Here is a 12,500-nt window from a genome sequence, read left to right as displayed (position 1 = left end):
AATCTAATATTTAATATCCTGGATTATGTTAATATGTTACAGGTTGTTATTAGTGAACGAGAGACGCAAAAACCGCCACTATGCCGCCTCCGTGTAAGATCCAATTTTCAATAATGTGTTTTCTAATGCTGATTGCTTACTTATTGCTTACATGATTTTTTTTTCTTTGCTTTAATTCTACAGATTTGATTCTTGCTTAAAATAAAATAAAACTTCTTAAATTGTTTGAGGATAAGATACGATCATTACTCTTTCTTCCATTGCAAAATAATTTTTTAACATTGCCAGTCTAATGTTGTTTTGCTTTGTGATAATTTACAGACTATTAAAAGTGGAATGAAGAGTAAAAGTTTCGTCCTCATGTACCATTAAATCATTCTTCAGTGTAATTATACGCTTATCTATAATAACTAAAGTTTTTTTTTTTTTTTTTTTTTTTTTTTTCTTTTGGTTCGACCTGAGGCTGAAATATGAAGACGAATGGATGCCATATTCAATCTATCCACATATCCTGTTATATTGCACTAACACACGTCCACAAAAAGACATGAAATCGCACTTTTCGTTTTCAGTTACATCATCCTACATGTACCACAAACTCTTCCACATTAAAATACGGTACGGCACAATTACGCGACCAAATGTTTCATGAGAATTTACGTTAGTTTCAGCGTTCATAAGTTAATGAAATGAGAGTTAACAACGTAATTTGATGGGACAATGTGCCATAATAGGTTAAATACGTCTCCATTATTCAAAAGATATTTATTTTTGTATTTTTTAAAAGAGAATGTCATCTTTTATAAGGACATTTGATAGAACATCTACCATAGTGCACTTCACTACTAAAGGAAGAATGAAAAAAATAATGAAGTGAAGAAAGTAGATGGGAAAAACTTATAAAAAAGTAATATAGCAAAAACCCTATTGATTGTTGCCCATAGGCAACCTTCACCTTCAGTCAATACGAGGAGTGTATAATAATTAAATATCGATGAAAAGATTTAAAGATTTATAACTTTTTGCAAATAAAATCAGCTTTAAATCACAATTACATTCATTTCTATAATTATCATTATTAGCCTATTACTAAGCATGTGCTTTGGAACATTTTAGAAAAACGTCATGAAAGGGCAATTTCCTTAAAAGCAGAGCGTCCACTAAATGGAATGTTCATAGGAAAAAAAATAATCACAGTTGATAAAAGGAATTAGTAAAATGCATTTGAGACAGATTAGCCTGCAGATGAGAAATAACCAAGTTTAGAATTACAAATTAATGGACATGACGTTTTTTCAACCAGAAAGTTACTTTATAGACTTTACACACATGTTTATAAACACATACATCATACATGCACACACACACACACACACACATATATATATATATATATATATACATATATATATATATATATATATGTATATATATATATATATATAGATATAATATATATATATATATACATATATATATGTATATATATAAATATATATATATATATATATATATGGGTAATACACATATATACATACATACATACATACATACATGTGTGTATTACCAAAAATGTTAATGGCAGAGGAAATGGAAATATAGTAAGGATAGACTTTTCTTACAAAAAATTACGAATAAAATAGTAAAAAAAAAAACCTAGTACAGAAGACAATGTAAATAAAATAAAGACATGATAAGAAACAGTGACTTAATCGCAAAATTATTAAAAAAAATCAACGGTACTTGATTAAGAATATCAAAGAAGTAACTGTAATCTGCCTATGAAAATTCTTAAATAATATTATAAAATGATAGAGGTTGTACTTTTCTTTAGCTTATGTTAATAACTCGTACTGTATATGCACAAAAATAAAATGAATACAAAATCATTCAAATTAACTACAAAATGTAAATAAGGGAAAATGTAAATCTAAACATTTACGCTGTTATATTATCAAAATATATAAACTACTATAGAGAAAAACTGTGAATACTTAGAAATATGTATCATGCTTAGTTTTAAAGAAATTGAGAATTATCACGAAGATGAGTATTAAATATGTAAATAAGAACCAATTAACTCTAGAGTCGATATTACTATAAAAAAAAAAAAAAAAACTGAAAATAAAGGCAATACTATATTCAAAGTAAGTATGCACACGAAGATCTTTATTGACAAAACACACCACATTTGAATAGTTTCATCACTTTTGATTTTAAGTAATACTTTAATCACAAAGCTTCATTTGAATTCGTTACATGTGAACTCTTTTTCACAGACGCTGAAATTCATTAATCAACCGTGTATGATTTACTGTTTTTTAATACAAATCTCATTATACTGTTGATGTTAAGATACACTGTATAAAAAATAAATTAAATTTTTTTTAATATGAAGTAACTCAAATAATGTTATGATATGATTTAAACAAAATTTGTTTCAGTAATAATTGTAAAATCATTATTTTAAAAGCCAATTACAATCACCCATTAATCTTGCATTGAAATGATAAATATATTTCCACAAGGAAAATAAATAAATTCAATAAAACATTTATAATTTGCGTTGGTAAATCACACCCCTTAAAAAGAAAATGAAAATGATAAAAAAAAATATCACAAGAAGGCTATTTTAATTGAGTCCCAATATGAAATTAATATAGATCAACCATTTTCCGAAACAGCATTCAAGCGGATAATGTCGAAGGGCAGGGCCAAGGAGGAGAATGATTCCAAGACGAGCTGCTGCAAGAAATTCGTCAAGGTGCTCTTCTCTCATGGCGGCCTTTTCATCCTAGTCTCTTTGTATGCTTGCCTGGGTAAGTCTCTCTCTCTCTCTCTCTCTCTCTCTCTCTCTCTCTCTCTGTATTTTTTATTAGGATTCTATAGCCTCATTATAAAATTATGTACAGTTAGAATCCAAAGAACGCCAATACTCGGGAGAAATCGTTCGTTAGATGTCTCTATTGTTCCCATGACAAAACAGTCAAGCTGTTGCTCTTCTTACTATTTCTACTAAATGGGCGGAGCCTTCTCCAACCTTAGCGAACCAAAGACAGTAAAGGATTTTCTTAGTTAGCAAAAGCATAAAAAAGTTACAAATCGAGTTGCCATATTTCAACTCTTTATTATCATTTAATGTTTAAAATATCCACTGCAAATACAAAACACACACACATCGTATATATATATATATATATATATATAATGTGTGTAATACAAATTTTCGTGCCAGTTTCTCGGACCAGAGTTCGATTCCCCGACCGACAAGAAGCTATTATCTCTTGAGTTGATTCCCCCTTGGTTCTCTGATCCCAAGGTATAGAGAGAATCCAGATACTAAGGGAGTATAATATATGGCTTATATAAATATGAAAAACACGTCTAAATGTGCAAAATTTATCATTATATACATTATATATAAATATATATACATATATATATATATATATATATATATATGAATATATATATATATATATATATATATCTTTGTGTGTGCGTGTGTGTGTAGAAATCACAAAAACTAACACGTGATGAGCTTAAAATAATCAAGTATTATAGCCACTAAAGGAAAATTGAAAACACAAACTCAGGTCTCCTTTTATGACTATAATATATATATATATATATATATATACACATATATATATATATATATATATGCACATATATATATGCATATATAAATATATATATATATATATATATATTTATATACAGTACGTATGTGTGTATATACACTATATATATATATATATATATATAATTTGATAACTTGAAGAAAATAGCAGACAACTAACTTAAGAGCTAAGAAATCAGTGGTCTTTATAAAAAAACAAAGGAAAAATAGCATTTGGGTCTACACATCCATAAGCATCAACATCCATGAAGTGTCCTAATTCCATAGGACTTAAATGATAAACTAGTTAGTTTAGCCTCAGAAAAACAGGAATGAGGAAGATCTAGTTTCTCAATACTCTACTTACTGCCTGTTATGGTCAGCTACAGTAAAACGTAATTATACGAAATCCCCTTTAATATTTTATTCCCCCATAAATTAATTGATCATAGAAATTAGCAAAATAGTAACAGGTAAGAAAATAATACCCAGCAAACACAAACACACACACACACACACACATATATATATATATATGTATATATATATATATATATATATACATATGCATATATATATATATATATATACACATATGCATATATATATATATATACATTTATATATATATATATATATATACACACGTGTGTGCGCGAGTGAATGTACTCCGTTCCTACTCTTCCTGTAAACTAACTTTCGTTTTGACATCCCGATTGCGTATCAATCTTTTAGGCAAGGTCTATAGAATACAAGATGAAGGGCAACAAATTCTTTCCTAAGGGCATTCGTTTGACCAGTTCCTCTCCTCCTGCCGTTGCGCTTCTTGGTCGAATTTCTTTTGACGAACATCTTGAAGGTATTTCATGACGACGGAACCCAATTGAACCATTGATCCCTTTGCAATTGAAATATCCTTTTTATAATGACCGTAATAAAAGGTCTCGTGTCTCAAATTGCCCCTCCTGATGATGATGATTTAGACTGACCCGCCTATATCAAGGCAGACCACGGGCCCTTGTGTTGGCAGCCCGAAGGGGAACGGAGCGTTGGTTGTATCTTTTAAAAGCTTTTAATTGTGTGTTGGATGACACGAACACTGATGACAGACAGATGATGATGAGTCTGACACAAAATGACGACCGAAGCTGGAGCCCGAAGTTCAAATCCGGGGCGCAGTAAACCAAATATATCTGATCCCAAACCAGTTCCTTCATCGGTCTTGGATATTTTTTTTTCTTATAAGCACGTGCTAACAGGAAGACGTCCAATTAGAGTGTCTCTCCTTATTAGTTCTTCCTTTTAGAGGAAAAAAAAATACTTGGGATTGAAGAATTTTAGCTTTATCTGGTTTTTCAATATTCTCTACTTCTGTGCAGTTTCCGCCTTAAATCTTTATTTTTGAATCTTCAACACAATGGACTTTACTTTCTCATTTCAAATCCGCACAATCGTAAAGTGATCAACAAATAATATCTAATTCTCCTTTTCGGATTCTTTATTTCCTCTCTGCCGTTCTCCTTCCTGTCTCCCTCTTCTTCTTGTATTTTCTGTCCGAATCCTTTCAAATAAATCTAGTATTAGTCTTGAAGATTCTTGTTTAGCTTTTCATAACTGCCTTCCTGATTCCACTTGTCGTTGATTCCTTTTAGACGATGCATTTTGGTTTTCTTCCAAAGTTGCAGACTCAACAATTCTCTTAACTTTCACCAAAGCATTTTCTGCATCACCCAAATCTTGTTTCCTTTTTCATGGCCTCAGAGGCAAGTCGGTGATAAAATCAGGCAAATTTGGGTTGATCAATAAAACGATTAAAACCATATTTTTACCTTTTATAATATTCCTGCTCAAGACGAATGACAATATCAATCCGATTTGGAAATGCACCGGTATTCCATATTTCTCCTAACAGAGAGACTAAGAATCTTTTGGAGCTCTGATATGAAATCATTCAACTTTCCTATTGATGAAGAAAAACAAATTGGAGTCGAACAACGAGTTGGGAGAATTTTGAGGACTATTTCGGATTTGGTCCTTCAATATTCACTACTTCTATGCAGTTTCCGCCTTATTCTGTACAATCTTTATTTTTGGATCTTCAACATTATGGGCTACATTTTCTCGCTTCAAATCCCCATAATCGTAAACTGATCAACAAATGATAACTAGTTCTCCATTTCGGATACTTTATTTTTCCTGTCTCCCTCTTCTTCCTGTATTTTCTGTCCGATTCCTTTCAAATAAATCAGTCATTAGTCATCAAGATTCTTGTTTTGCTTTTCATGACTGCCTTCCTGATTCCACTTGTCGTTGATTCCTTTCTTCTTAGAAGAAAGAAGTCTTCAAAACAAGAGTCTTGAAGACTTCTTTTTTCTCTCCATGGGGAAGAAGAAGTCTTCAAAACAAGAATCTTGAAGACTTCTTCTTCCTCATGGAGAGGAAGAAGTCTTCAAGATTCTTGTTTTGCTTTTCATGACTGCCTTCCTGATTCCACTTGTCGTGGATACCTTTCTTCTTAGAAGAAAAAAGTCTTCAAAACATGAATCTTGAAGACTTCTTCTTTCTCTCCATGAGGAAGAAGTCTTTAAAACAAGAATCTTGAAGACTTCTTCCTCATGGAGAGAAAGGAGTCTTCAAAATTCTTTTTTTGCTTTTCATGACCTGCCTTCCTGATTCCACCCTTCATGTTTTTTTAGAAAATAAGCTAGACACAGGAACTTTTTATTGTTGGCTGGGTGGGGCTCCCCACTTCCTGCTAGCCAGGAGGGCCTCCCTCTTCTTGCTGGCAGGGCGGGGCTCCCCGCTTCCCGCTGGCGGGGCAGGGCTCCTCCCTTCACGCTGGCAAGGCAGACCTCCCCACTTCCCGCTGGCGGGGCGGGGCTCCCCCTTCACGCTGGCAGGGCGGGGTTTTCCCTTCCCGCTGGCAGGGCGGGGCTCCCCCCTTCCTGCTGGCAGGGCGGGGCTCCCCTATTCCCGCTAGCAGGGCGGGGCTCCCCCTTCCAGCTGGCAGGGCAGAGCAGGGCTCCCCCTAACCCGCTGGCAGGGCAGGGCTCCTGCCTTCCCGCTGGCAGGGCGGGGCACCCCCCTTCCCGCTGGCAGGGCGGGGCTTCCCCATTCCTGCTGACAGAGCAGGGCTACCCCCTTCCCGCTGGCAGGGCAGGGTTCCCCCCTTCCCGCTGGCAGGGCAGGGTTCCCCCCCTTCCCGCTGGCATGGCGGGGCTCCCCCTTTCTGCTGGCAGAGTGGGGCTCCCTCCTTCCCACTGGCAGGGCGGGGCACCCCCCTTCCCGCTGGCAGGGTGGGGCTCCCCCCTACCTGCTGGCAGGGCAGGGTTCCCCCCTTCCCACTGGCAGGGCAGGGCCACCCCCTTCCCGCTGGCAGGGCGGGGTTCCCCCCTTCCTGCTGGCAGGGCGGGGCTCCCCCAATTCCCGCTGGCAGGGCGGGGCTCCCCCTTCCCGCTGGCAGGGTGGGGCTCCCCCCCTTCCCGCTGGCAGGGAGGGGCTCCCCCTTCTCGGTGGCAGGACGGGCTACCCCCTTCCTGCTGGCAGGGCAGGGCTCCCCCTTCTCGCTTGTAGGGCGGGCGCTCCCCCCTTCCCGTTGGAAGGGAGGGGCTCCCCCATTCCCGCTGGCAGGACGGGGCTCCCCACTTCCCGCTGGCAGGGCGGGGCTCACCTTTTCTCGCTGGAAGGGCAGGGCTCCTCCCTTCACGCTGTCAGAGCGGCGCTCCTATCCCTTTCCTGTTGCAGGCCGGAATGCCCCACTTCCCGCTGGCAGGGCGGGGCACCCCCCTTCCCACTGCCAGGGTGGCGCTCCCCCCTTCCCGATGGCAGGGCGGGGCTCCCCACTTCCCGCTGGCAGGGCGGGGCTCACCTTTATCCGCTTGCAGGGCAGGGCTCCCCCCTTCACGCTGTCAGAGCGGCGCTCCAATCCCTTTCCTGTTGGCAGGGTGGAATTCCCCACTTCCCGCTGGCAGGGCGGGGCTCCCCCCTTCCCACTAGCAGGGCGGGCTCCCCCCTCCCGCTGGCAGGGCGGGACTCCCCCCCTCCCGATGGCAGAGCAGGGCTTCCCCCTTTCCTGCTGGCAGGGCAGGGCTCCCCATTTTGCGCTGGCAGGACGGGGTTCCCCCCCTTTCCTGGTGGCAGGGCGGGCTCCCCACCTTCCCGCTGGAAGGGTGGGGCTTCCCCATTCCCCGCTGGCAGGGTTATATATATTGTTACGCCCAACCTTGTGAGTCTGATCTTGCTTAAGGAAGGTCGCCAGTCAGTAATAAGACAAGGAATACCAACAATAAGTTATATTTACAATAATATTTGATAAAAAATTAATAAGAAGGGGAGCACAACAGATAACTATATTCTAATTCAAGTCACAAGGTGAATCACGTGGAGCTGGATGGACCGTGGATGCCTTCAGCATACCAATCTCATTCCCTGGAAAGGGAAATAAATTAAATTATTAACCGATCACTTAGTTCTACAGGCTGGGAACACATGTCGTGTGGTTAGAACTTTTAAGCGAATAAAATAAAAGTGCAAAACTTAGGAATTTAAACCCTATCACGTGGGGATTAACACTGTCACAGGGTGAATTAATTAAGGTTAGGAGCAAACGGCACACGTGGTTGGGATATAAGAATGGGATAATAAAAAGTTCAGTGGGTAGGATCTTTCTTTAAGAATAAAAGGAAAGGATGGGATGTGATAAAGAAGGGAGATGGAAGGTTGGATAAGGATAATGAGGATGATGTACTCAAACAGACATCTTACCTTGATAAAAAAGGACTCTGTTCCCTCCCTTGTGGAGAACTTGTCACAGGTCCGACTCCCGTGAAGGGTTGAAAAGTGAAGAACGATGCCCAGCCATTCATATTGCTTGAAAGATTGCCCCCTCTCAGCCCCCAAAATGGGGGGCGGGTAATTGGCTCGACCGCCGTCCTATTGGTCATCGGCCTTGGTCTTATCTCCCGACACCCCTCATCAATAGGCCTCCCGACCTCTCCAAATTTCCTTTGTGGCGGCGTTGAGCGGCCACGTGCTTTGAAGATGTCTGAAATGAGACCTCAGGGGAGTAGACGGGTATAGGAGGGGGTGGGCAGGTGGTGAGACTCTGGGTAGGGTCCCAACGCTTGTGGCATTTCGACTGGTCCTTGCTGGCGGGGTCTTTTTGTTTGAAAAAAATGGCGCAATGACCGCCATAAATAACAATATATATATATATATATATACACACACACACACACACACATATATATATATATACACATATATATACATATATATATATATATATATATATTCTGTATATATAAATATATACATATACATATTTACACACACAAACATATCTATCTGTCTATCTATCTATCTATATATATATATATATACTGTATATATATATGTTTATATATATATATATATATATATGTTTATATATATGATATGTATATATATATAATATATATATATATATATATACAGTATATATGATATATATATATACAGTATATATGATATATATATATATATATATATATACACAGTATATATATATATATATATACATATATATATATATATATATATACAGTATACTAGTGAACCGGAGCCATAAAAAATGACGTCTAAATACTTAAACTGTACCGCACTCAAACAGATTCAACCCCTCCCACCCCCCTCCCCCTTTCTTAACCACAACCCGCTGTCTCGGCAATTCATGTGAGATTGAGGTTTCCAAGTGTACTTCTCGGGGTACTTCTGCTCACCTACTCAAGGGACGGGGAGAGACTAAGCCGCTAAACGTGACGGGAAAAAAAATACATTTATATATTTTCACATATAGCCAGACGCATTAATTTTTATTATATAGGGGAGATGTTTCTACCTCGCATTGGGATCGAGCCATAGTTTTTCCATATGAAAGGCAAGGTCGCTATCAATCATGCCCCCAGAGGCTCTTAAAGAACTAACATACCAGCGAGCATCACTCAACTTCCTTAAATTCGCTGGAATGTAAGACAGTGGTCTTACCAGGTAAATCCTGATATGGAGTTAGCACTTAGGTTCGACTTCTCTTAGAGCCTCTGGTGGCATAATTGATGTCGACCTTGCCTTTTATATGAAGAGGCTAGGGTTCACTATCAATGTGAGATAAAATAATGTTTCTATTTACTTGAATTACTTACTTTAAGGGCTGTTTTCCTTTTTCCTGGTCCTATCACACAGGGGAACCCTGCGCCCTACAGGACCTACAAAATCTGTTTGTCGTAATTCTTAGGTAGTTAAAGTTATTCCGTGTTAATTGACAAAATTCACATTATCGAAGCACTTAAAATACAAGAAAGTCTTCAGTTTCTTCTTGAAAGCCTTAATAGCTTCAGTCTTCCGGATGACTAGTGAGAGCTTATTGCAGTCTTGGGATCTCATGTCTGAAAGCTCTAGAACTTACAGTAGGCATACATCTTGGCTCCAATAATTTGAAACCATCTATAACTATTCTCGTGCCTACACGATTCGTTAGCTGTCTATGATATCTAGCAATTCTCTTTAATATTTTGAACGTCCGGTTCTGATAACTTGATAGGTTATGGCACATATCTTAAAGTCTATATTCTAGCTTTAGTGGACAGCCAGTGTAAATCATAGGAGTAATCCTTTCTCTGGGGCGGGGACACCTTTTATCAACCTTGCTCTTCTGTTCATAGTATTTTTTAATTTTTTTGTGCTGCACTTTGGGTAGATTGCAATAAATTGAGTTACACTAGTCGATCCTTGTAATAACAGTTAATAACATGTTCTTTACAGAATAAACATAAGACACACATAATATACACGCTGAACGCACCTAGATTGCCAGCCGTACAGCAAAACAAGAGACTATTCGAACAGTAATTAACGGATAGATAAACAAAACAAACAAATAGATAGAATAAACGACAACTAAAGTACGTTTTCCAAAAAAACATCGTATCGCCTGACTTTCCAGGGGCCTGGATTTACATGCAGATCGAGACTCCAGCCGAAGAACGGCGAAGAGGATCGGAAGAAAAGGGTCACGATGGACGTCGCAGACGGGATTAATTACATGGTGAAGTGGATTTGGTACATCAACGGGAAACAATATGCCAAGAGCAAGTATCATGGGATGGTGAGTGAGTTTGCGGATGGTGGTGGTTATCATAGAATTATAATAATAGTCACTATAGTCCATTTCTTTTAGCGATGCACATTTGTACCGACTCGCAGCGGTCTCTTTTAGCTCGGAAAATTTTCCTGATAGCTGATTGGTTAGAATTATCTCGTCCAACCAATCAGCGATCAGGAAACTTTTCCGAGCTAAGAGGGCACCGCCGCGAGTCGGTTGCAAATATGCATCGCTGAAAGAAATGGATTATAGTGAAGTATTTAGCAATGGTATTGATGAGTAAGAAAGTTATGATGTTTTCTAGTAATAGATGTAGTTGCAATTTTAGTAAATGCAGATGTCATAATAATAATAATAATAATAATAATAATAATATTAAATAATAATAATAATAATAATAATAATAATGACTACGAGTAAGATAGAAATGTAACAGTATTGGTAATATATAGATAATTAATATAAATAATTTCAGTAAGAATAACAATAATAACTATAGTATTAGCAACAGCAACACCACCAACAACAATAATAATAACAATAATAATAATTCACGCGTTCGTTAGTTTTGCATGGCATATCTTGTAAAAAGATAAATTTTTACCTTAACAGTCGTTTCTTCAGACTCCGTTTATTTGTCTTCATAAATATTCTATAGAAAAATTACATTAAAAAAAGATTAATGATCTTTACGGAAAAGATGAATAATTAAATAAACACCATTTGTTCTTTAATACCGCAATTCTACGCTGACTGAATAATTCAGTGACAATCGTTCAATACCAAACGACGATTGAAATAACGCCACTATTCTAGTTTCAGATAATGTATAGCCTACAAAATATATAAACTCAAGTAGTGTTGAGAATTGCATAAGAATATTTCGGTAACTTTATATACAGGTCTTTTAACTTAACTTCCTTATTTGAATTCGAATTTGATATTTACATACAGTATGTATTACAGTAGACGATTTTGTGTGTGTGTGTGTGTGTGTGTGTGTGTGCAGTAATATTCTAAGGCAATTCAGATTACATGTGTAACCTTCGAGGAAAAATTCGACGATAGTCTACGGACTATAAGCGCCACGTTTAAAACACAGCACTTTACTGGTCTCTCGCTCATAATACTGTCTCTCATAATGAGGTTCCCAAGCCTAAACCTCGCCTATGGTCCGGACTTTCCATATTGTTACCGTATCAAATTACCTTTTGTTTTAATATATGGGTACATTAATTTTAGTAATGAAAATTTAAATCAAACCCATCACCCAAAACTGAAAAGTTTTTTTTTGTTTTTCTCTTAAAGGTTTTTGAGAGGCTGGACACCTTCCAGAGGTTCATCGTAGCGAAAGCCTCTGACAGCTCTATCCAGTATGACGGCCTCGTGGATACTTGGGAATACGACTGGACATTTCCCAAATCCCTTCTCTTCACAGTCACCAGCATGGCAGCCATAGGTCAGAAATATTTTTCGGTTTTCATTTATTAATTCTGTTGGCGGCCTCTGTGATGTGTTGCCATTCAAACCCGTCTTCCATGGTCTGCTGCAAGACTTTAAGCACTGATAGCCAGGGAAGCTTATGAAGTTCATCCAATAATGATATCTTTAGTTTATTATTTTTTGTTTTTGTTTTTGGTAAATATGCGGAATTTACAGATCAGTTCTATTTACTACTAGTGTATGCGACTCGTCATAAAGGACGGATATTTAGATATGATTACTCCCCCTCCCCCTTAC

At 37.9% G+C, this 12,500-nt stretch overlaps 1 protein-coding gene across 1 annotated transcript in view; it reads left to right on the top strand.

The window, feature by feature from the left end:
- Positions 1–40: 40 nt before the first annotated feature.
- LOC137620831 (TWiK family of potassium channels protein 7-like) overlaps positions 41–12,500 on the top strand; it is a 19,396-nt gene continuing 6,936 nt past the window's right edge. The window contains 5 exon segments of the mRNA XM_068351278.1: positions 41–93; positions 2,685–2,819; positions 10,602–10,648; positions 10,650–10,763; positions 12,069–12,219. Of these exon segments, the coding sequence (XP_068207379.1) occupies positions 81–93; positions 2,685–2,819; positions 10,602–10,648; positions 10,650–10,763; positions 12,069–12,219 (460 nt within the window). The 5' untranslated portion in view covers positions 41–80.

The sequence above is a fragment of the Palaemon carinicauda genome, chromosome 27 (genome assembly GCF_036898095.1).
Source record: "Palaemon carinicauda isolate YSFRI2023 chromosome 27, ASM3689809v2, whole genome shotgun sequence".
Lineage (NCBI taxonomy): Eukaryota > Metazoa > Arthropoda > Malacostraca > Decapoda > Palaemonidae > Palaemon > Palaemon carinicauda.
This window is presented reverse-complemented; position numbering and strand designations above follow the sequence as displayed.